General features: G+C 35.4%; 2 protein-coding genes and 1 long non-coding RNA gene across 3 annotated transcripts; 2 read left to right on the plus strand and 1 right to left on the minus strand.

Annotated features, from left to right (window-relative positions):
- The first annotated feature begins 1,006 nt into the window (after positions 1–1,006).
- Positions 1,007–2,632, plus strand: LOC145604740 (uncharacterized). Its single transcript, XM_081660670.1, has 2 exons — positions 1,007–1,406; positions 2,084–2,632. The coding sequence occupies exons 1-2, from the start codon at positions 1,147–1,149 to the stop codon at positions 2,514–2,516; spliced, it is 693 nt and encodes a 230-aa protein (XP_081516796.1). The 5' UTR covers positions 1,007–1,146; the 3' UTR covers positions 2,517–2,632.
- Positions 2,633–2,770: 138 nt separating this feature from the next.
- On the minus strand, positions 2,771–15,763 carry LOC145605174 (ubiquitin carboxyl-terminal hydrolase 15-like). Its single transcript, XM_081661209.1, has 14 exons — positions 14,638–15,763; positions 14,272–14,320; positions 12,146–12,533; positions 11,715–12,039; positions 8,090–8,238; positions 7,875–7,963; positions 6,835–6,920; positions 6,580–6,742; positions 6,293–6,416; positions 5,982–6,139; positions 5,801–5,885; positions 4,907–5,119; positions 4,173–4,234; positions 2,771–3,573 (listed from the first exon to the last, which is right to left on the minus strand). Exons 1-14 carry the CDS (start codon positions 14,876–14,878, stop codon positions 2,970–2,972), a joined length of 2,736 nt encoding a protein of 911 aa, XP_081517335.1. The 5' UTR covers positions 14,879–15,763; the 3' UTR covers positions 2,771–2,969.
- Positions 15,764–23,468: 7,705 nt separating this feature from the next.
- On the plus strand, positions 23,469–25,324 carry LOC145606334 (uncharacterized). Its single transcript, XR_014105245.1, has 2 exons — positions 23,469–23,629; positions 25,025–25,324. It is a non-coding gene; the product is annotated as an uncharacterized LOC145606334 (long non-coding RNA).
- Positions 25,325–25,960: the final 636 nt, after the last annotated feature.

Raw genomic sequence — 25,960 nt, forward strand, 5'->3', positions numbered from 1 at the left:
ATTATTGAGATATATAATCTAATAATATTTTTGAAATAAATTATAATTCAATTTGTACATATAAAATATTGGAATTTTATCAAAATTAAAACTCTAAACTAACAATTTATCCTAAAATTCTATCCAAATTTAATTGAAAATAGATTTTCAAACTAACTTTTTTATCCTATGAAGTCTATCTAAAGCTATCCAACGTGGCGCGACACTTGGCGAAAAGTTATAATGTCAAGTATCGCTGCCTCGTGGCTTGCTAAAAGTTTAGCTTTATATATTATACTAGTACGTACCCCGGGTTCCCTCAGCAATATATATCTTTATGTTTTAAAAATCCTTATATTAATTCGCTACTTATAAAGACAGGTTAAAGTTGTGTTAAAAGTATTTAAAAGTTATAATTATTTATCTTATGTGTGTCACATTAATTCTTATTTGTTGTTTACATGACGTGACACTCGGCGAAAAACCAAAATGCCAAGTTTCGTTTTAGTTGATTAAAGTATATCATAAATAAGCCCTGTTTTGTACAACTTTTTAAATTTTATGATATAAATTTAATTTAACATATTTATAAGATATATTTTTAAAGTTACAATCTACTTATTCATACGGAAAATTAGAAGTACTATCAAAAATAAAACTCTAAATAACTTTTTTTTTTTTATCAGAATTAAAACTCTAAATAACTTTTTTATCTTAAAAATCTTTCTTAAATTCTCTTATCTAGCTTTAGAGGTGTCATACTAAATTTTATATGTCGCCTATGTGGCACGACACTTAGCGAAAAGCTAAAGCGCTAAATGTCGTTGTCTCGTGACCTGGCTAAAAGTTTAGCTTTATATATTAGTTATATGATATTATATTCATATGATTACAAATAACATTAAAATAACCGTGCATAGGCACAAAATCTAAACTAGTTTTATATATTTTGAAACAAATATTTCAGGAAACATTCACATTAGTTTGTTTCCATAAAAGTCATTTCTGTTGGCAAATTCCTGACCACAACCAAGGAGAAAAAAACCCCAAAAATACTTTAACACCTTATCATCAACCAAGAGAGCTCACCACCCTTTATTTAGTAATATGCCATTTGGGGTTGTAAGACTTGTAACTGCAGTAAACTGAAAACAAGAACATTAAAAAATGGCTGCAATAAAACTGCTGGAATTAGCTCTGTTACTCAACCTGTTTTCAAACCCAAATCAATTGGGTGGATTGTTTACTGGTAATGGAAAGCCTGCATCATTTCCACCAACCTGTAATCGAATCGAATGCCCGAGTTTCGATACGATAGAACAAGGAAATGGCTATGAAATTCGTCGCTATAATTCATCTGTTTGGGTGTCCACCAACAAAATTGTTGACATCTCTCTTGTTCAGGCCACTCGTACTGCCTTCTTCCAGTAAGTTTTACAGTACTCCCTATTTTTCATTTTTTTATTATATTTTGTAATTGAAGATAAGATACAGGTTAAGATTAAGAACGTCTTCTCACAAGACCGTGACCTAACCTTTGTAGAATAAGAAATAAGAAAACTTGCTACCCAAAAAAGGTCGATATGTTCTTTTCTTGTTTTGGAGCTTTTTTTACATGCATATTTGCTAGTCACTACTTGTCAAGTTGTATTAACGTAGATAACATAATAGTGGTGAGTTTTTGGCTTAGTCTAACACATCAGAATTGAAAACCCGTGTCCTGATCAAAACATAGTCTAGTTGCAACGTTGGAAATTTCATGTTTGTCGATGCACATTTAATACCCTTAATTGCTCATACTCCATCAAAACTTAACCCATCTAGCTTGAACAATAAAGTGAAAGGCTTAAGACCAATCAATCCAATTATCCAACGGCTATGGCCAATGTAAGGGCCTGTTTAAACCTTATTTAACTTGCTTGACTGATTAAGATTTTTTTTATAAAAATTATAAAAAGTCGATGTTAAGAAATTATATATTGAGACGAATTTAAAATATTCAACATGATATACTTTTTCCTATGTATAAATAATAAAAGACCATTATGAATGAATAGTGTAAATTTAGTTTTATGTTTATCAATTATGGTTTTGTTTTGGGTAGGCTGTTCAATTATATTCAAGGGAAAAACGAATACAAGGTAACAATAGAGATGACAGCTCCAGTTATCACCCAAGTCTCCCCAAGTGATGGTCCCTTATGTGAATCTTCATTTGTGGTGAGTTTCTACGTTCCGAAGGTGAACCAGGCAGACCCGCCACCTGCTGAAGGGCTACACATCCAGAGATGGGACTCGACTTATGTGGCAGTCCGACAGTTTGGGGGGTTTGTCTCTGACTATGAAGTTGGTGAGGAAGCCGCAGCATTGCAGAGCAGTCTTGCAGGGTCAAAATGGGCAGCTGCCATCGAGAAAACTCAAACAGATAATCCTAAGTCGAGTTATACCGTTGCTCAGTATAATTCTCCATTCGAAATCTTCAATAGGGTGAATGAGATATGGTTGAGTTTTGAGATGGACGATGTTGCTGCTGAGTGAATGAGAATAATCATTGTACTTGAATAAAATTGAGCATTTGTAACAATCAAATACTATATGAGAATTACCTTTTTATGCCTTTATGATCTTATATAAGCCGCTTTTGTAACAGTAAACATGTTTTCGATCTTGTCATGAATATAAATTTTGGGCAGTTATGAATTCATATATCAAGTAATATGGTAATGGAAATTGGAGAGTAAATAAAACCAATACATAGCAGTAACAGAACAAGCAATCAAGCACCATCAACCTGTAGAATATGCCAATGCATGCGATTAGCTAAAAATTGACATTTTTTTGTCATTAATCGCGATAATGAGCCCAAGTATCTTCGATACTACAATATTAACAGTTGCCCCCATTCAACAAGTAAATTGAAAATGGACAAAAATCGGAGCATAGTTCCTACGAGGCTAAACCCTATCAACTGCTACATTAAAAATCACGTTGTCAGAGTTGAACATTCGTAAAAGTCTGAATTAAACTATCACTGGCCGTACTCTCATAATTTACAAAATTTTGGTACTCATTGTCAGACAGAAAAGCTTCACTAAAAGGACCGCTAACCTGTCTCATGTTTCCTCCCTGCATATTTTCAAGAGGATACATTGCATGGTCTGAATCCAAAATATACCCAGTCTGCTCGGAAACATATCTTGTCACTGGCTTGCTCCCTGAAAACATGCTACAAGAAACCATTCTTTGAGTGGGACGCACACGAGAAGAGTGGATGCCGAACATTGAGGAAAATGAATCAACATTGCCATTATCAGAATAATCAGCGGTGCTGAATGAATCTCGTGTACTTTCACTGGTGAAAGATGCTTCATCTGAACTAGTGAAAAGGGACCAATCACTGGTTGTAGCATCAGAAAATAATTCGGGATGATCCGCATGCATTTCGACAGCTTGATTATATCTATTGTTGGACCGGGGAACATCTAGTCCTACTTTGGAAGAATTATGAGTTTTGGTGATACAGGACTTTGAAGACTTGACAACTTGCTGCTTTCTAGCATTCTTTATATAGGCTCTTGGTGGTCGAGGAAAAGACCTATCGAAACAACATACGGTTCAAAATCTCAAAGATGACAGACTTTAACAGTGATGCTAAGTTGTTGCTGGACCTTTCCACAGAAGCATATGCAACATTGTCAATGATACTACAATGAGATTGCAAACAATAGTAGCTTCAATTCACCTTAATATTGCAGTGTCAACAAGCCATGTCTGAAAACTAGTGGTTTTAGAACTAGCCATCTAAATATGCTCAAACGTTTCCTCTCATTAGCCTTAATTGAACAGTAAACACCAAGAGAGAAGTTGACTTTTGATACATCTCGAAAGCAATTACTAAAAGAGGTGAAGCGAGTAACTTTCATTTATAAAGAAGCCTAAATGTGTTTCGACAAATGACAGCACAAATTCCTTCCCTCTTTTTGACCATGGGAGGGGGGCAAGTTTGAAGTTACAAAGTGTTGCCTAATGCACAAGAACAAGGACTTTCATGATCAGGTAAAGAAAAAACCATTCTCTAGTAGTTCTACCACTTATTAGATTTCATCAAAGTGTTCATTCAAATTGCAAAAGACCCTGTATACAAATCAACCAAAAAAAAAAAAAAAACAGGAAATGCTAATAAATTCGAGTTACCTCATGTAGAACAAGATATATGCTCCTTCTGACATCACCTGGCTCATGGGCACTGGATGAACCTGATGACAATCACCATGAGTACTAGAACAAAAATAGTATAATAAAAGGATCTAATTTGGTAGCATCAGTTTACAATTGCTTTCACTGGTTTAAAGATAAAACTACGTACACCTTGGTACACTAAATCCACAACTAAGGTAGTAGTCATTCACAACATAGAAATGTTGACAATGGCCTCTTGAAATTAATAACTTGTTATTTTAGTAAGCCACGTCATTTTTTTGCCTAACAACAAACTGCTTTGCTATTCTAGCATGTCTCATTTTGTTAAGTACATCGAAGACATTAGAATATCTGCTTTCCTCTTCTCTAATTTTGGGGATGGATGGTAGGAAAAAAGGTTAAGGGATATAAAGTGGTCTATGGAATGGAAACTACATTTTAGACCAAAGTGCCAAATATCACGTATGAAATAATGTGATAAATGAACGTGTTTACTCATGAGAAATTAATTGCTAGCTCTGTTTTGAATCCTTAGAAGGAAAAGTGCAACGATGAGCTGTGGATTGACCTTAATGATTCCAAATAGACATAAACTTGCATCTAAAGATGCCCTGGCAAAGAGGCTGTCATTGTAGTGTCATGCAATTGTTCATGGAATGAATATTAACAAGCAATAAAAGGCATTTAAAAGAGAAAAACAAAAAAGGGAATTGGCATTAAGGGATTACCACTGTATCATCTATCCTGTACCAATTTTGCTGCAGATCCTTCACATAAGATACATAGTGTCCAGAAAATGATGCATTTAACGTATCCACATGCACAACCACGCCATAAAGCATGTAAAGCGGAGGGCAGTCATTTGAGCCTGTCATAAATGGGACCATGTCCAGCATCTCTGGAAAAGTAATGCATTTGTTTATCTTGCCATAATTTCCTTCCTGCACAAGAAAAGCCATAATTTTTCTTTTATGTAATTCCCAGAGCATAGCAAGTCATTACAGTCTAATAATTTAACAATAACCTAGGTGAAAACCACATAAAAAAGGACAAATAAATCACGCATGGTAAAAATTACACAGGTAGAAGCTTGAGATGCCTAGTCTGAACTGCTATCCCTTATATAATCTTCTTCATAAGTGATGATGCTGATAGCCAGCATGTATGTATCAATAATGCAAACATCTTTAAAGCCTTTTGGTCAGGTGTAAAGTACTCTTTTTTTAAGAAGTTCAGCACACACATTACTTCTTACAATAACATAGCACAACCTCTTTTCATGCTGACTATAATACTTATTGCAAAGCAGTAATAAAACATAGGGTGCTCAAAAGACGACCAAAAATTAAGCATTGCCTAGGTGCTGATATTATTAGCCTATTAGGTGAAATCAACTATTCAATCTATGTAGTACTCTTCTCTGAGTCTTTTATGTGATTAGAGCTATGCTATGAGACGAGACAAGTTTTCTTTAATAAATCAGTACATTTAGGCAGGATCATATTGGGTGTGTTCAAGGTTCAATGAAAATATTAATGATAAATTATTACATGAAACATCGAAAGGGACAAATCAAAAATATGACAAGCATAGACAAAGAATAATGCAGGGCGGAGCAACACCTGAAATCTCTTTAAGACAATCGTAAGAATGTTGGGAGCCTCATCAATGCTCAACTGCTTTCTAGCCCGCACATAAGAAGCACACCTTTTCATGCAAATGTATGGGTGTTACTTGATTAAATCCAAACCACTGAAATGATTTAAAGCATCCTAACTATTACTGAAAGAAAATTTGCCAAACCTTGCACATCTGTACATGTTCTCTCCATCTAAATCTTCAGGGTTAGTGAACTGAGTCAGTGCATCTTCCAGTGATTCTACCCATCCAAATATTTCTAATGTCAGATCCATTATGTTCTCATATCGTTCTGATTCATGGCGACATCTCAAACATACTACCTGTTCGTTAAAAATGGAAAACATGTATTGCTATCACATAAAATCAAACACAATAACCAGAACTTCAAATTCTCAGATTGCTGGAAGTTTGGGAGCATCGATGCTCTCCAACATTGCTACAAAATTCCCACAAAATTCACAGATATTCTATACCATTGATTTAAGGCGACCACCAAATGTCTGTTGAACAAATGTTGTTTCCTGCAAAATAGGGTGAACCTGATTCTCACCACCAGCTTCCTCTAGACATATTGATTGCATTGATGCAACTAGAAGCCTAAGAAAAGGGCATGGACACAAATCAGAAACTTTAAATGTAGGAGTAACTTCCTTCTTTTTCTTACAGGGTTACATCAAACAAAATGACAAAATTGCTTCACGAAGTAGGATAATTAGCGAGACAAAGAAAATGCAATTTCACTATTTCAGATTAAATAAACCTTAAAAATTCATGTGCATCTTCCTGACTTCCATCACCCATCTGGCAATTTATACTCCGTATGTGCGACAAAATATTGCTAGGAGACAAAGGCCCTGCAGCGTCTCTTAGCATATGCACATGTTGCTCAAGCTCACACATCAAGCACCAATTATTGAGGGAGCCTATTATGATATAACAGATTGGATAATTAGAGACCAAAAAATTAGCTCTCATCGTTAAATCCACTTTTAAAGAAGAAATAGACTTTTTTTACAGGTTCTTGAATGTGCTCGGCTTAGAAGGTAGACAACAAGAGGTTTTGTGCAGGTTAAACACTGCAGTACAGCATTTGCATAGCAACTGCATGTTAAAAATAAACAAGAATTTAGGTCAATAACTTTAAAAACACTAAATGTGATTTATATTATCAAAAAAGAACTTTGAAGAACTCAACAGGTTACAAATACATGCAGTTATCTCTGAAACATGAGACAGTAGTGATCCAGTTTATAATTTGTACTTGCTCCGTTTTTTTTATTATTGCACCATAGGAGTTGGGTACAAATATTTTGATAGTGGGAAAAAGTAAGAGAGAGAAAGGTAAAAATACAAAATTGCCCATGTGACAGATTGATAAACTAAAAAGTAAGTGTGAAAAAGCAAGGGTATGTTAGGTATTTATAGTGTGAACACAAATAATTTTTTCCCTAAAGAGGAAATGGTGCAATATTTGTAAAACTTCCTAAAAAAGCAAGTGGTGCAATAATAAAAGAACGGAGGAAGTATAACATTTCCAGTCTCTCTTATCATTTGTATCAGTAATCTGTGTAAAAGCAACTCTGAGTACAGGTCTTTTGCAGTGGACAAGGACTGAGGGAGGGAATTGTAGGGAAAAAGGTCTATGCAAAACTTGTTAGTGTTCCTTACAAAAGATGATATTGCCCCGACAAAATTGTGAAAGCAAAAATACAGTTTAATTTTAAGAATCAAAGTTCAAAAGCCTACCATCTTATACAGATGATTTGAAAAACAGAAATCTGATATACTCCATTTGTTTCAGAATTCTATCCTGCCATTTTGGGATATTTTAATTACTCACTTCATATCCTTATACCCACTCCTTAATCTGAGAGCCTAAACCATATGGGGTAAAAATTTTGAAACAGAGAAAGTAATACTTTGCAAAAATTGCCCAACACTACTTGTTACTTTGCTAGCATAGTTATAACAGTTTACTACACTTATTATCACCATTAAAATATTGTGTGAAGTCCAAATGATTAAAGAAATAGATTTTATTCTAATAAGAAATACCTGTTTCCGCAATTTAGAAGACCTCTAGGCATCAAGTCAAACACCTCAACTTCAAAGAACTTTGAGAACTTTTCGAAAGGGAACAGCACCTGACATATATATAAGCGGAGTAATCAACAACAATCTGCTTGATAAAACTACACTGTGAGACAATAGCAATAAGTTGTTCTGAGACATTTTGTACAGTTATCACAGTGACTTTGAATTCAACTGACCTTCACTCTCTTACAACTACCAACTTCCATTTCAGAGGTAGCTTTTCTGGACATCTTTGATAACTTTTTGAGGCCAACGGATTTTATTGACCCGATGCTTGTGATACAATTGATTTCATCTGAGGAGGTGAAATTGCCCATTTTAGGAGCTTTCGACAAGATTAAAATAACAAACAGACAAAAAAACATTAAATACATCAGCAGAGTACAGTAAAGAAGAAACACTGACTTCACCAATATATAGATCATTATACACATTAGGCACAATATATATAGTGGCATTTTTTAGGACATATTTCGGTACTTTCAAACCTAGGTAATCAATTACAAGTATGTAGGATAAGAGAAAAACTATAATAGTAACCAGTTAATCTTAAAATAGAAATAAGAAGTTACAAAGAGATGTTCAATGATATGTTATATTGTGTATATCCTCAACAGCTATCGCTAAAATAGGACTGATAAAGATACCTTATGTTTTCACAAATTTACCTTTCTCTATATAAACAATGTGGTCCTCACTCCTCACTACAGTCCTCATGTCTCATTTTAAAATCTGCAAGATTCTTTTGTTGCAACAAGAAGAGCAAAATAACATGCTACCTTTGTCCTAAAAAAAATTCCACTTGAACTTCTGCATTTTCAATAAAAGATTAGTTTTGCTCATCGTTTTATATGTGTCATGCCATATTCCCATCATTATATGAAATTCTATCCTATTTAAATCATGTCAGATCAATCACTTTCTAAGGTAAATCTATCAATAAATCAAAGCCTTAATCCCAATAAGTGGGGTTAGCCACATGAACCAAAAGGAAAGTTATAAAAACTAATCCGGCAGTGGGTTTCCTACTGCCAGTCCCAAGCCTACATTAAATACATTTAAGTTATAAAAACTAATCCGGCAGTGGGTTTCCTACATTAAATACATCAGCCAGTGTAAAACTTTGTCACATCACATGACATGAGCCAACATCATATTTTCTAAGGTAAATGCAAGAGTAAAATAATAGTAGCCACTTTTAAACTACTTTTAGTCAGAGCACATAATATTAGAACATCACAAAAAGGAAAGTCATAAAAACTTAGTAGGATGGAGGAGTAATTGCTCAATAGAAATTATAAAGGGCCTTAAAATATTGAGGAGAATCTTGCTTTCACATAATGTGTACTTATTTGAAACTTCAATGACCTTATAATAATAATATTGTTCAAAAGAAACCTATAGAAAGAGTTAATTATTAACTAATCAAGTTAAAATTAAGCTTTCTTATGATAAGTATTCCATCCCCTTTCTCTCGCTTCTCCATCCTCCTCTCCTATGTCTTTTCACTACTCAATTAAACAAAAGCAAGCACAGCATGGCACTAGATTCCTTTTCTTATGTGTTTGGTACATTGGTTTATAGAATTTTGATTATTAACATTTTGCAACATAGGATTAACAATCACTACAAAGGGCTCTTCATTTATTCCCAACCTCTTGCCTCAGAAAAAATTAAAATATATAAAACCATATTACAGATCAAGAAAGCCTCACCAGTCTACTACTTCCACCACCATTCTACTTGCACCCTAGCATCTACCTCCATCATATACCACACTACTACAGTGTGAACCTCTAATTTTGGCCACTACCAATTCTTTGGCAGCAATCTTTGTAGTGTAAAGGATCATTGGCTCCATTCTTTGAGGCAAATTGCTAAAAAAGCTAATTATGTCCAAACGTAAACCAAAACTAAATGAAAATGACTTAATTTTACAAAAAAAATAATAATCATTGTCCACCCAAAAAAAAAAATAAATAAATAAATAAAAAATAAAATAAAAAATAAAATAAATAAATAAATAAATAAATCACCAATGTAAGTGAGAAAAATAGAGAAAAGCCCCACTAAATCAAGAGTGCATACTATTCACCTAATTTTCACTTATATGAATATGGAATTTATCTTAACTTATTAGACTTATTTTAGTTGTAAATAGAACTTGGTAGCCCTTAATAACTCTTATCAAAACTAATTTGAACTTATTTTTCCAACTAATCTTGTCTGTTTTTATTAATCCTTATCAAAAATTATTTTTCCTTATGAAGTTAAAGGTAAACAAGATAAGGCCTAAGAGAATAACAACCAGGTTTCCATCTATAGTGGAATTGGCCACAACTAGATCATCCTGAAAAAGAATGAGAATGCGCAGTTGGGAGAAAATCCTAAACTCCTAAGAGGGTTAAACTCTGGGGGTGGTACCTAAATTGAAGAGAAAGAAAGGTAAAGGTAGTACGGCTGCCATATTTTATACGTTTAGCCTCATACTCCTCTTTACATATATGTTGTTATTGAGATGAATTATGTCATTTTGATAGAAGAGGCAAATAAAAGGGGATAGGAAACTAATAAAATTAAATATAAATAAAAGGAGATATGTTTGAATTAAGGAGGGGCTTTGGGAGGAGAGATTGAGGAGCAGAGGATAAAGGAAAATAACTAAGAAAAGAGGATTTAATTGTCTGAAAACACTCTAAGCTTAATGTTTACACCAATGTTATTTTGGCACAAGAGGTTCCATTTAAGAAATTCAAAAAAAAATCTCCAAATACAGGAAAACTATGGATCAATTCTTAAAAATTAAGCCAAGGTCATCATCCCTAACTTAATAAACAAAACAAATGCCATATGCATGGTTTTTAAAACTAATTGGTCCATCATAGTGAATAAGATGTCTACACTATTGTAAAAGAGTTGATACTTGAGAAGACGTTTTTATTTAATCAAAATACTTCCTTTGTTCCCTATAATTTGCATCCTAGAGGGATTTTTGCATTCCAAAGCACATATTCAACCTTAAATATCTTTGATTATATAAGATTTAAAAGTATACAAAGTTGATACTATGAGCCTATGATAGTATATATCAAGATGAATCTAACAAGACCTCATGACTATATTTTCCCTTACAAATAAATCATAATATGTGGTTGTAGAGGAGTGCGTGAACTGTATAAAAATGCAAATGTACAATATTTAGGGAAAGGAGGAAGTATCAAATAAGTGGTTTTGTTAGATATAACGAATATATTTTCCCTTACATATAAATCAGAATATAGTTGAAGAGAAGTGTGTGAATAATATAAAAAAAAAACGCAAATGTTGCAATATTTAGGGGATAGAGGATGTATCAAATAGGCGTTTTTGTGACCCCTCTTTTTTGTTATGACATTTAGCTAACACAATTTACTATCTTATCCCTTTATCTCACTATATTTCCACCTTCCACTCACTATAGCTTACTTTAGCGATGTATTTCTTACACCCATCCACCTTTTACAATATATCTCTTACCTAATCCACCTTTCTGTAAGCCCACATTAAAGACACAAAAGTATGCTAACAGAGAGAGTATACTTTTGGTGGTTTAAAATATAAAATTATTAAATAACCTTGTCTGAAATTGCTCCAGAAACAAATGCACAAGTGGCATGAAGCAAACATAAAAAGATCTAAACTACTGTCTTAGTATATGGAAACATATAAAATATAAAAAATAATAATGAAGCAATTTTCATTCAACATCTATAAACTACAATAATTATGTATCAGAGGACACTAAATCTAGTTTGTTAATACCTGATTCACTAGATCCATGTCCCTTCCTCACTTTTTCCAAGTGTGCTTGTTCTCTTGCTACTTTAGGCATTGACTTTCCAGAATCAAATTTGACATATTTAGAATCTGCTGCACTTTTTGACTCGATGTTCTCGCTGTTTGAGAACGTTTGAGAGAAAGTGTTCCTCTTTGAAATTTCTTCAGTACAGTTCATTGCTTCTCTTATTGGTAAACTGTACCCTGAAGTTACTTTATTCACATTAATGCCTCTTTCGGTAGAAGATGACAAGTTCCGTGTCTGACTTTTGAGACCATCCTCGAAGTTCGTAGGCTCCCTAGCTTTTAACTGCACCAAATGCGGTTTACATGTTTGATTTTCCAGAAATAAGTTGCAACTAGGTGATTAAAGAAAGAAACATGGAGAATTGAATAAAAACATGTCAAGACCCAACCTTATGTCTAGTTGAAGCCTCCTTTGAAGGATCTAAATCATTCCTTAAGTACGTATCATTGGAGATGGATGCTGCTCTACCTTTGCTATCCGGCATTTTCTTAGAGGATCTGCGTGAACCTCGCTTTTCTAAGGATGTCCTCTCTTGTCTTGATATCTGACAAGCATCCACAGAGGCTGAAGTATCAGCAGGGGAAGCACTAGAAGAATTGGTATCAGTGAGCTGTGATTGACAGCCATTGAGCTGATGATATGCACCTTTGTAACAAGAATCCCTCCCAATGTCTTCTTCTATTGAAGAAGGCTTAAAAGAAGCGTAGACATCATCTGGTGGCTGGCATTGCTCTTTATGACCTTGCCTCCAATGAATTATTTGACACCTTCCAGAACTGCACTCAGATTAACAATGTAAATTCAAGGTCTCAGGAATGGCCAAGTGAAGAAATTGTCACTAAGAAGCAGAAGTCCTTTGTTCCTGAGTCAAAAAGGCTAAATAACATACTTATCATTACTATATGTCTCAAGAGCACATCAAAAGTCCGGGAAAATAAAAAGAACTGTTTTTTTAAGGATATGACTACAATCCTTTGTGGATCTCAGAAACACAGACTTCATTTCATTAAATCTCACTGTAGTATGTCAAGTATATAGATATTAATGCTTAGAGTTTTAGACATTTTTGAAATTTGTTTTTCCAAAAAAAACTGGATATGCACTTAAACCTTTTTAGTGCAGATTCATGCGCACATGTTTGTACGCCTACAGCTAGATTGACAACACTCTCTACCACTTAGAAAATTAGAAATGAATGCAAATTAGATTTCAGGTAGTTTATATAACGCCTAGAGACCTGAGACCCTACCACTCCATCAAGTTGTTACAATTCAGAAAAAAAATTCTCACATGGAAACCATTAGCTTATATAACTGTTATGGAGTTATTAGTTCTCAATCATGAGAAACTACTTGAAAGGTATAAATATAAAAAAATGCACATTGTTACAACAGTAGATACAAATCTTTTTATGTACAAATACATTAACACGATTCCTCAAGGCAAGCGATCAAATATTAATGGCTCTAAAAACCTTTTCATTATTGCGATACCATTCAAAAGGATGATTTCAAAAGTCCAGGTACAAAGCCAAAAGAAGGAAACTTTCACACCACCAAAGGAAGCATTTTCATGAACATGATTCCTTAGTAACGTAGGAGCATCTCTCTCAAGGTGTGGTTAAAAGCAGTGAAAAATACTTCCAAATAGCTCTAAAGGTTGTTAACTAGTGATATTTTGCTGCCCTCAATTTTCTGTAGGCTCATTTCATGGCTTGCAATGCATGTACAGAACTCCAAATACTTCTCTGAAAAAACTTTACGTATTGAATTTTGATTGAAACTGGATGAAGTGCAAGGATTGACTTTGATGGTAACAATCACCCTAAACTCAATACATAAGGTAAAATTACCCATGGACTGAGCTTGTATAGAGTAGCCACATGCTAAAATTGAACGAGTAGAGAAAAGGAAAAAGCATTTGAAAGCACAGAAGACCATTTAGGTGAGCATCACTGTGCATAGTGTTCTCTCTTTTTTCAACAATAGAACACAACAGTACACGAACATGCATAGCAATCTATAGCACAAATAAGGAAATTCAAGAAAAGTTCATCTGATTTTATTATATTTTAATACTACAAATAAGTGCAACTAATCTATAGCTAAAATCACGATGTAGAGGCAAGAATTTCATACATACCTAGCTTATCTATAGATACCCTCATCATTTAAGTTTGAGTTTAGTTGCTAGGAGAGCATGTCTCCTCGTAACTTTTATTCTGTGTTTTGTTTTCTTCTCCCTTAGTCAAATCTATTCCCTATGTGGCTTCCTTTTATATTGTGATCTGCTATTAGCGAGACTAGTTCTCATATGCTTATTGCTCATATCATGAACACCCAAACAACCAAAATAGGCCTTTATTGACGAGAAATATACCAGCAGCTTATTGAAATACAATCCCTTCAATACAACAAAACTCTATTCAAGAAAATATAAACACATTATGTCTTCCAACAGCTAGTTAGGAATAGCAAAAATGGAATTATCTTGCAACTGGCAATATGTACATACCAGTATCTGACAGACTTGCATCTAGAGCAGCGTGTTGTAGTCGGGCTATGTGCAAGGAATCAGTATTGGAGGGAGGGGCACATTAGTCATAGCCTATTAGTAGTGTCTTGAGGAGTTAGAGTTTGTTATGAGAGTTTTCTATAAATAGGACTCATTAGGAGGGTTAATAATCATGCGGAAAATATTGTTAAGCTTGGCTTAGTTTTGGAGAGCTACTCTTCCTCTCGAATGAAGAGTAATTGTATTGTTAGATTACATTGATCTTCAATACAAATATCCGTTACTTAGCTTATATTCTGCTTAATCATGTTCTTAAACTCTCCCTAATCTTTCTGACCTGAGCTAATTCCTAGCAAATGGCACAATGGCATCTAGCACACTCCCAAAAAGCAGTAGTTGGAGGAGATGCAACAGGAGGAATGACACTAGCAGTTGCCATTGATTCCGACCTAAAAGACTCAACGTTTGCCTCTTCAACAATTAAGTTTACCCTCTCTTTCTCATTTGAAGCCTCACTCCATTTCCCAAGTAAGATGTACAAAACCACTGGCAGCACAACCAGGACCAGAAACAGGGCAGGTATATCAGCTTGCCTTGGCTCAAGCATGTCCCTATCAGCATACTCATATCCAACTATACTTCCAACTGCCTAACTAATGCTGCTCTCTTCGAGCTTTGCAAGTCCAACAAATTTACATCCCCTTCACCCGAAGGGACTTATATAGAAACCATTTACCAAGACAATTGTAAAACCTTCACCCCTTAAGTTCCTTAATGTGCAAAGCCTAAAGCTGCCCCCAAATTAGTCTTCTACTTTTAGGCAGGAACGATATGACCAATCGACAAACCCCACAGAAGCAGCACGAATATACGATCTTACTCTACTGATGGCTCCAAGTCACAGTTTTATGAAAAAACAACACAAAATCTGGATCAAAATAGCCTCCATGGACATACTATTAAGCACGCATTAAGCAATAAGTCAGCTCCTGCCTAGCAAATAGTCCAGGGAGGTCAACTCACATTCAGCACTACCCTATGCAACAGAACATACCGCCTACACGAAAGAGAAAGTATCCCCGCCAATGAAAGAACTTTATAGCTTCAATCTCAAATTTTCGAATGCACAAAACTATGAGATACACCATTTATCCATTACTCAAATATTGAACAAAAAATTTAAGAAAAAGGAAATAAACCCAAGATTTATAATGAACTTAAAAGCAAACCCATTAGTCAAAACATCAGCATTTCAAGTTATGTACACAAATTCATAGATCATACCTTTGAAAACAACAAACCCCAATTTATTTAGCAACCTAACACTACTAAAAATTAATTCAATACCCCAACAAACCCACCAAAAATTAACTCATTTTTCCACAAAAAAAACACCAATAAAATTCCAATAATACATTTTCTAGATTTAGACATCTGAATATAAGTCTTCAAAAAAAACTTTTAAAGTTCAAAAAAATATTTAAAATAAAATGAAATAAATAAAAAGGGAAGTACCTTAATAATGCAATGAGATGCTTAAAACAAATGTGAAAGTGATGATTGAAGATTTTGTGACTTCTCCTTGAAATGAAGAGATACTTTGATTCTGCTGACGGTAACAAGAAAACCTTGTGTCTCTCTCACTCATTCACTCACTCACTCACTCACTCACTCTTTCTCTTTCTCTTTCTCTCTCATCCAACTGAACAGTGTATGAATGAGTTTGCTGCTGTAAGAGATTTTCAATTTTATTTTATTTTTTTACAAAAACTTGGGTTTTTTTTCAATTAGTGTATTTTTTTGTCTTTAAGATTGGTACCTAAATTCAATCTCACCGACCACGTGGAGAGTAGTGATTAGCTGTTTGAGTACTTTCATGGGGTCCCACTTGCTCTGACAGTTGAATTTTTAATACCAGTAGTAACAATTTTGTACTTCCTTTTTTTTTTTTTTTTTTTTTAAGGACGACTGGAAGAGGTTTGTACCGTTTAGTTCAGCATATTTTCTACATTACTTTGATAAGTTCATCATTAACCTTTTTGGCCGTTAAAAAAGTGAATTGTTATTTGTCACAATGAAATTACTCAAGTTATAGTATTAAAAGACTTTCATGCCCATTATAATTTTAAAAATTACATAACAATCCAACCATTACTAACTACTAACTTTGTCCCACCTTGACCATACTCAACCCTTAGCTCCACCTTAGCTCTACCTTGACCATTAGCTACACCACCCGTATACCACCATGACCATACTCAACCCTTAGCTCCACCTTAGCTCTACCTTGACCATTAGCTACACCACCCGTATACCACCATGACTCCACCTTAACAACAAACTTGACCGATTCCACAACGATAGACCACCAACATTGTACTTTTTGTCCAATAAAATGAGTCGACGGCGGTCGGTGTTCATATCAGAAGCACTTGGTGGGGACGAAGAACCGTCGATGCTGTCAAGTCAGGTATATGTCGGACTTTTTTTTTCAATTTCCGTTGTACCCGGTCGCATGTTATATGCTACTAGACCACGGTAGACTCATGGTGTAGTCGCGTATAACATGCGACTATACCACGATATAGTTGCATGTTACATGCGACTCATGGTGTAGTCGCGTATAGCATGCGACTATACCACGGTGTAGTCGCGTATAGCATGCGACTATACCGTGGTATAGTCGCATATAACATGCGACAGGGTACCGTTTTTTTTTTAAGCAAACCGTTTAATTTGTGTTAATTAATTTTTAATCATTAATAAAAATAACAAAATACACTTAATTATACTAGCAAATTTATGGCTTTAAAAAAATTTAGTTAGTTTACGGGAATGCCAAAAAAAAAATTAATTTTATTTTTGTTTTCAATGGAATTTTGTAGTTAAATTTTATTTAAATTAACTTTGTATTTTTCTTTCTAATAGGATCCTATTGAAGATTTTGGCGGTGATGGGGTAAATTATTACCCAAATTTTCAGACCGATCAATTGTTTCCAACGTACCAAGAATTGTCACGATGGGTGAAAGACATTGCATTAACACTCAAGTTTCAACTTGTGATTTCTTACAACCATAACAGATGGTTGTATTTGCGATGCAATCGTGGTGCAAGAGATAGAGGGAAAAATAGAGATCTTAGTGTTGTGCAACGATCGAACACAAAAACTCATCAACATTGCGGTTGCGAGTTTTTTTATCAAGGGTTATAAAGTTCCTGATGATGAAGGATGCAGATTGTCTTGGGTCCCGATGCATATGGCAAACACAACCATGAGCTAATTGTCTATGAAGAACGCAATCGACAAATGAGCAAGCTTACGATGCGAAGCAACTTGTTCGTGACCCGACTGATGCAAAAGTGAAGCCACAAAATATCTTAGCGGCTTTGCGGAATCAGTTTCCTGATGATCATCCCAATCGTAGACATATTTACAACTTTAGGGATCGGTTGAGACTTGAAGAAGCTGATGGTCGAGCTGTTGTTACATATTTCCTTGAACTTGGTATCGAGTCGCAGTATACACATTGGAGCTTGGTTGACCCGGACACCTTGGGTCAACCTCAAGTCAATCAGTCACATTAAGTCAACCTCAAGTCAGTCAATAAGCCTTAGGTCAACCCTAAAAAAAACATCAAGCCTTAGGTCAACCCTAAGAAAAACACCAGCAAAGTCTTTTGGCAATCTTTTGATTTTTACAGGATACAACCATTCAGCAAAGCTCCTGTTCGCAGCCAACCGAACGATCGCAACAAACATTCAAGTATCAAGCTCTATTGTTTAGAGACGCGTTGACATATCACCAAGCCCTTTTCCTCAGAGACGCGTGGGCATCCTATCAAAGCTCTTTTGTTTAGAGACGCGTGGACATATCATCAAGCTCTTTTGCTCAGAGAAGAGTGGGCATATTATCAAGCTCCATTGTTCAGAGACGCGTGGACATATATCAAGCTCCATTGTTCAGAGACGCGTGGACATATTATCAAGCTCTTTTGTTCAGAGACGCGTGGACATCTCATTATCAAGCTCTTTGTTCAGAGACGAGTGAACATTCCTCAAAAAAGAAGCTCCATTGTTCAAAGACGAGTGAACATTCCTAAAAAAAGAAGCTCCATTATTTAGAGATGAGTGGACATATCATCAAGCTCTTTTACTCAGAGACGCGTGGGCATCCTATCAAAGCTCTTTTGTTCAGAGACGCGTGGACATATTATCAAGCTCCATTGTTCAAAGACGAGTGAACATTCCTAAAAAAATAAGCTCCATTGTTTAGAGACGAGTGAACATCAACAACTGCAAGATGGCGTTCTCTAGCTTGTGGAAGGTCGTTAAAACAAAATGCAGCAACAAAAAACGGTTACTTCAGAGACGTGTGCTCGACGGTGCAAGATACGCGTTTCTTAACTCTCTTTATCTGTTTAACTAACGCTAGTTTGCATGTATCGGCATTACAAGAATGATTTGGGATCACAGAACGTTCTGAATCATTCGCCGTCCCTATCGCTACTTTGACTTTTGTTTTCGAAACATAAGTTTCTCCAAACTCAGTCAATGTGGGGGCTTCTGTAGACACCCATTTGTGTCTCCCCAAAACCAAACCCATTGATGAATACCTTTCGCGTCGAACCATAATCGAATGAAGTGAAAGTGTGAAAAGACTAGTGTTGCAGTTAGTTTTTTATTAAAAATCCTTCTTTCTGTTTTCGAAAACCTACCCTGTTTTATGAAAACGTCCAATCTAGTTTAGTTTGGACAATAATAAGGGTCCAATAATATTGTAGTTGGATGGGGCTTGAAAAGACCTTTCCAACGATATATTATAAGCCCAATTCTGATGAATAATGAGGAAGTTATGGCCAAAATACTAAACTGGGCCCAAACTGGATTTTACCTATAACCTAATGATCATGAGGAGGGTCTAAAGGTTTAATCCTATTTCTAAACGAATTAGGATTTATTAGAATCTTCTACAAGTTTCTAAAAGATCGTAATTATCCTTTTTTGAAAAGATAAGATCATAGAGTTTGAATTTGAATAAAACTTTCCTTTTTTAAAGTCCTAATTCTATTCGGATTTAAATATGTTCAAAGACAATCTGGTTTTATTTTTTTGCCTCATATATTTTATCCAAATTTTATATGGTTGGATAGATCTTGAAATTATCTTTCCAATTATATATTATAATATTAAATCCGAGCTATAACGAAAAAGATATGAAAGTAATACGAAACTCTATCTAAAACTGACACGCTTCCACTATTTCGGCCATATCTTTTTATCTACAAAATATTTTAATCTTATTCTAATTAGTTTGGAAAGTAGACTTTAAGATTCTTTCCAACGACATATTATATGCCTTATTTGGACTCCTGGATCAAAAGATATGATAAAAACAAAATCCACAAAAATTGTTTCTGTTGCCACGCGACAAGGCTTGTCGCGTGGCGACAGTTGGCGACAGCTTGGAGTTTTATTCCTTATCAAATTCTACCTATTTCCGGACTAATTTTCCTATAAATAGGGTCCTGGACCTCCGTTTTTATGAAAATACAATCAACTCTCATCAAGGATTCCTTGATTTTCTCTCTCTTTCTAAACCAACTCTTTTACTAAACACAATACCGCACTCACAAGATCTAGAAACACCTAGCCAAGTTCGAAGTTGCCTTTGCCCTAAACGTGAAAGGTTTATACTTTTCTGAGGGTTTGGTCCCAAATCTAGTCTAAACTTTATAACTCTTTCTTTTAATTATTTAATTTAATTCTTTAATTTATTACTTTCATTGAAGTTTATTAACACGTGTATTTTGTTATTAGAAAGAGGTACGAGGCTTCAAAGTAAGTAAATGGGCTGACTCCCTATTTAATTTCAATAGAAAGCATGTTTAAATTTGATTAATTCCTAGTATCATGTTAGGATGTTATTTAATGCTTTCTAGAATCATGTTTAGGTTGCCTCTTATTCTTTCTAATAGCATGTTAGTATCATGTTAGGTTTAAAGCTTTGATCTTTGATGCTTAGTGACATGCTAGGATTTATTATTAATCTTGTTAGTATCATGCCTAGGATCTTGCTATTATATTTAAGCTTTATTATTAACATGATTATGATTATTGTTATTATGATTATTGTTATTATTATTATTATTATTATTATTATTATTATTTTGATTGATTGATATTTATTATTATTGTTATTGCTTGATCATGCCTTTTATGCATGTTTAAAGGGAATTTGTACTTGAAATCACGCTTAATAAGATAATTAATAAGTTGGTTTAGGCTAATATGATTTTAATTCAAGTGATCGCCAATAATAGATTTATTTGTGCATTAATATTCAACGAACATAAATAAACAGGTTTAGGATTAATATAATGTTTGCATGTTAGTCAGAAAGCGCACATGAATACGAGTAGAATTAAGTAGAGGCCTATTTTATAGGGCGGGTCCTTTCTTTTGTAGATTGGATTCGTACCCTCATCCCCGAACCCTATGTGGTTCAAGACCTTTTGTAGTTGACGATCTCATGGATCGTTGAGGGGTTTAACCTTCACCTCGTGAACGGTTTACAAGTTCCTAAAACTTATTGGCGACTCTTTTGCTCTCTTTTCTTTCCCATTGGATGTAATACCCCTCATGATTGCTTTAAAGGAGTTTGATACTACTCATATCAACAAGATGCGTCTTCCTTTAGGGAGCTCATATGCTAAGAATACTCCATAATTAAGCGTGCTTGGCTGGGAGTAGTTTTGGGATGGGTGACCTCCTGGGAAGTTTTCTCGGGGTGCGCATGAGTAAGGACAAAATGCGCCGGAAGGACTTATGTTGGTCTGTGGGGATAGTTGTTGGCCCTCGATGCGCATTTCGTGACAATAGGCCCCTCCCTAATTTGTTTGGGGTCGGGGTGTTACAAATGGTATCAGAGCAACCCTGCGACCGCGTGCTGATCGTGGATAATTAATCCTATGTCAGTCGCTTAGCGGGGGAGAATTCTGGGGCCATATGGCCGTAGCCAGACTGGATGTAACACTTTGGCTACCCAGTTGCCGTTAGGCGTAATAATGGAGTCCTCAGGCTTCCAGGCGCAACAGGGGCGTTGCCGTTTTCAAGTGGGGGTGTATGTAATACCCCTCATGATTGCTTTAAAGAAGTTTGATACTACTCATATCAACAAGATGCATCTTCCTTTTAGGGAGCTCATATGCTAAGAATACTCCATAGTTAAGCGTGCTTGGCTGGGAGTAGTCTTGGGATGGGTGACCTCCTGGGAAGTTTTCCCGGAGTGCGCATGAGTGAGGACAAAATGCGCCGGAAGGACTTGTGTTGGTCTGTGGGGATAGTTGTTGACCCTTGATGCGCATTTCGTGACAATAGGCCCCTCCCTAATTTGTTTGGGGTCGGGGTGTTACATTGGACGCCACCATACTTAAGTGTATGATCACAGTGGGGTTCAAGCTTGGAGTTATGATGCTTGAAATATTCCCTACAGTTTTTTGGCGACTCCACTGGGGAGGATTTCTATTTTAATACCTAAAATTTATTTTGGCGATGATTTAGAATGAGCGGATGAGACTCGAAAAGTTCTAAGTTTTCATGTGCGTAATTTTGATTAACATTATTGTCATATGCATTAAAAAGGTCCTCATTGGATAGACCATCCGAAATGAGTCAAAAACATAGGATTTTTACACGTACGAAATTTGAGAAATATCTTTCACAACTAGAATTGAAATAATACTGCAAAATCTGGAAAATTCTAAGAACACAGATACCTGCCAAGGCATGTAGGAATTAGCGTCTAGAAAACAGGGCTTGTCGCCTGTTAAGTGCTTCTGTCGCCTGGTGTCAGTTTTGTCGCTCGGCGATAGGGGTTCTTTTGCGGCGACTGTCCCTGTAGTCTGGCGCCAAGTTCTTCCAATACCGAGCCAGAACTCTGCCTTCTTGTTTTGACCATTTCTAGCCCTGTTGGCTCGATTCTACTTCCTGATTGAGTTTTTCTCTCTTTTCTGAAACTCATATGTGTTCTACATATGGACATAACCCTTTGGGGGTTCACGCTCCATCTACCCAATCGAACGCTCCTGACAACGACGAGTACATCCGAGTTTGTGAATCCACGAAACCGTGGAAGCAAGTTTTTTAACTTGCGGGGTCCCATCCATACGCGCCAACCCTTTCAAAGGTAAGGCTTCCGCGCAATGCATCCGAACTCATAATCATGGACCCTCTTTGACTAACCCATATCCTTGAACTTTAGGGAACTAGAGCCATGGTTAGGTTGCAAACTCATTGCATCATATTGTGACTACTTGACTACTTGTGCATCTCTTACTTGTGCATAGCTTATATGTGACTAAACTAACCGTTTGGTTTAACTTGTGTTTGTAAATAAGTCTTAATAAACTAACCAATGACTAAACGAATTTGTTTAATTAATTAATTAATTAATTTGAACTAATGAATATGCCTTAAATCGAGTCAAATTCCTTTTAGTCAACACAGATTTTTATTCCCGTATACTGCACATGCGTCAACTTGTTTTGGTCATAGCCAGGGTTCTAGGAAGAACTACGAGTCGTACAACCTATGGATCTGTATCCCCGAGTGTTATCTTTAATTTGGCGTTGGTTTCGTCCCAATCAGAGTCACTAATCAAAAGTTATGACTAAAATACTACAGCCGGTCCAGTTTAATGCATATACGTGATGAGGTCTTAATTTAGCCTTTGCTTGAGTCTAGCCACATGGTCATGACACGAGTCAAACATGTCACTTAAACTCACTAGTCTTAGCACACACTTTGTAAATGTCACCATAATCACGTCTTAGATTCATGCATGAGTCGTTTTTTCGTCATTTGAGTTGAGGGTCCCACTAGTGGAAAAATTGTCATTCGTAACAAGCTATTCGTAACGGGCAAAGCTATGCCCGTTACATTAAATATATCCGTAACGGTCAAAATAGGAGTCCGTTACAAATATATAATATTCGTAACGGGCAAAATACTGCCCGTTACAAATATATAATATTCGTAACGTGCAAAATACTGCCCGTTACAAATATTATATTATTCGTAACAGGCATATTGCGTCCGTTACAAATAAATTAGTCCAACTGATCATGAGAGAAGCCCATAGCCCATTAGTTATTATATTAGGGTTTCACTCTTAGCCGTCAAAGCTTGTCCTCCTCCTCTTTATCCTCTCTCCTCATTCATTTCCACTCATCTTTCTCACTCTTTTCCTCACTCTCTCGTTCTTTCCAAAAAAAAAATAATAATAATAATACCTTCTATCATCTCAACGTCAAACCGCCGCCGTCGTCATTGTTACTCCTTCCACATATAACACCATGGTAATCTTTTCTCATTTTTCAATTTAAATTCCTCAATTTTCGTTGATTTACTCTCAAATTAGTTAAATTTTGTGGGGGATTTCGTGGGATTTGTGGGTTTGTGAGGGTGGTGTTTCTGACTTTCTGGGTTTGTGAGGGTGGTATTTGTGAGGGTTTGTGAGGGTGGTGTTTCTGACTTTCTGGGTTTGTGAGGGTGGTGTTTCTGACTTTCTGGGTTTGTGAGGGTGGTATTTGTGAGGGTTTGTGGGGGATTTCGTGGGATTTGTGGGTTTCTAGCTTCGTGGGTATGAATTTCGTCATGAAATCTAGGTGTGATTTTGTGGGATTTTGTACTGTTTTTATTAATTTTAGTTTGAATTTTTCTACTATTATTTTGTAATTGTAAATTCTTTTTGCGTTTTTTTGCTTCTTAATATTATTTTATTCTTGATTTTCTCGTCTTATTATTCTCTTTTGAGATGTAGATCGATTTGTTGTTTTTTGATTTTGTGTAGAGATTTTGTTTGCATTTTTCGGTGGAAGTTCAATTCTAGGTTTTTGTTGGAATTGATTGTGTTTTTGTAGATTGAATCTGTTTTAGTTCATGATTTGTTAGCTCTGTTAGGTTTCTGCTTTATTATACTGATTTTTGATAGTATTTGCTTTTTTTTTTTTTGCTTTTGAGATTGAAAAATTGGGGTGATTCAGTTAACTAGCTTGTGTTTTTGTGTCATTGTATTGAATTGAGCTTTTGTAAGTTTCAAGTTTGTGGGAAGTGATTTGATTGCCATTTCAGGTCCCGATTAATTGAAACCCTTGATGTTAACCAGATTCTTGTTTCTGAGGTCTAGTCTTACTCTCCTTTAATTGCATTGCTTTTCCTATTTTTTTTTTCCTTTTCTCAATTTGCTATATGATTTCTAACTTGGGCATTGATGTTAAAATTGGTTTAAGACAAAAAACTATATTGAATATATATACATGCATCACAAATTAAATTTGATTAATGAATATGTATAGTAGAAAATTGAAAAACTGTAGAAAATTGAAAAACTGCAGAAACTATTGCTCGGTTTTAGTCAGTTTGGATTATTCATTTTGTCAAATAACTTACTAAGGAAGAAGAATGGAATAGTACAATGAAATTGAAGTAAAACTGTAAAATTACAAGCTTATTGCTTTATATCTATCACTCTAAGTTCACCTATGCTAAGCAAATCAACATTCCATGTTGCACAGAAGAAGAGTTGGAAAAATTTCTTCATACTGTTCTAACCTCCTCAGTAACAATTTGTGTGATTTTTTTTTTAGTCTCTTTGATTTGAATTTTTGTAACCTTTGATGTAATGAATCTTAAATGTACTTCCTGTTAGTTTGTGTTTCCACTGACCAGGTTGTTGCTACTCGTTTATGCAGGTGAAAATCGGTGACTTTGGCTTGGTAGCATTAGTGGGTAAGAGCCAGCACACTCAATACTGGTTACACCATAGAGCTGTATGAGGATCTATAAGATCTTTCAAGTTCTTAGTCTACTATGTAATAGAAAACTTGTTTAAATTTTCACGTTGTATTACGGAGTATTATTTATGTAGTAGCTTTTGACTCATGTTAGGGAGTTATTGTAAAGTCAATTTGGACATTTGTGAAAGTTGTATTAATTAAATTTTACATTTATTATTATTGAAAATTTATAATAGTAATTAAACTTTGGCATCATAGCAGACAAGAAGGTATAACCTGCTGCATTTTTTTTAATTTGGGTTCAATTTTATTCGTAACGGGCAGTCAAACTGTCCGTTACTAATAACGGGCTATTCGTAACGGGCGGTCAAACTGTCCGTTACAAATAACGGGTTATTTGTAACGGGCGGTCAAACTGTCCGTTATAAATAACGGCTTATTCGTAACGGGCAGTCAAACTGTCCGTTACCAATAACATATCCTATCCGTAACGGCAGTATGCGTAACGCCCGCTGCCCGTTACGGATAGGCTGTTTTTTCCCATTACGGATAGCTATTTTTCCACTAGTGTCCATCCCATTCCTATTTCCTTTCATGTTTTCTTCCTACCTATTGCATGTTGAAAAGAGCTTGAGTCAAAATAATTAATATAAACTTATCCCTAATTTCCCTTTCCACAGTACTTGGTCCAGGAGAGAGGGGCGATTAATCAAGGACAACACCTTTGTTCAAGTCTTACTTTTTGATAAACCAGTCAGTCGAAAAAGGAAAGCTAAGAAGATAATGGCAAATCAGGAAGAAGTCAAGGAGCTCAAGGGACAAGTGGCTAACATGGCTGAAATGTTGAAAAAATTGACTCTTCAAGTCAATGACCCCGTGAAACAGCAACAA

This window comes from Chenopodium album, chromosome 22 (genome assembly GCF_948465745.1).
Source record: "Chenopodium album chromosome 22, dcCheAlbu1.1, whole genome shotgun sequence".
Taxonomy (NCBI): Eukaryota; Viridiplantae; Streptophyta; class Magnoliopsida; order Caryophyllales; family Amaranthaceae; genus Chenopodium; species Chenopodium album.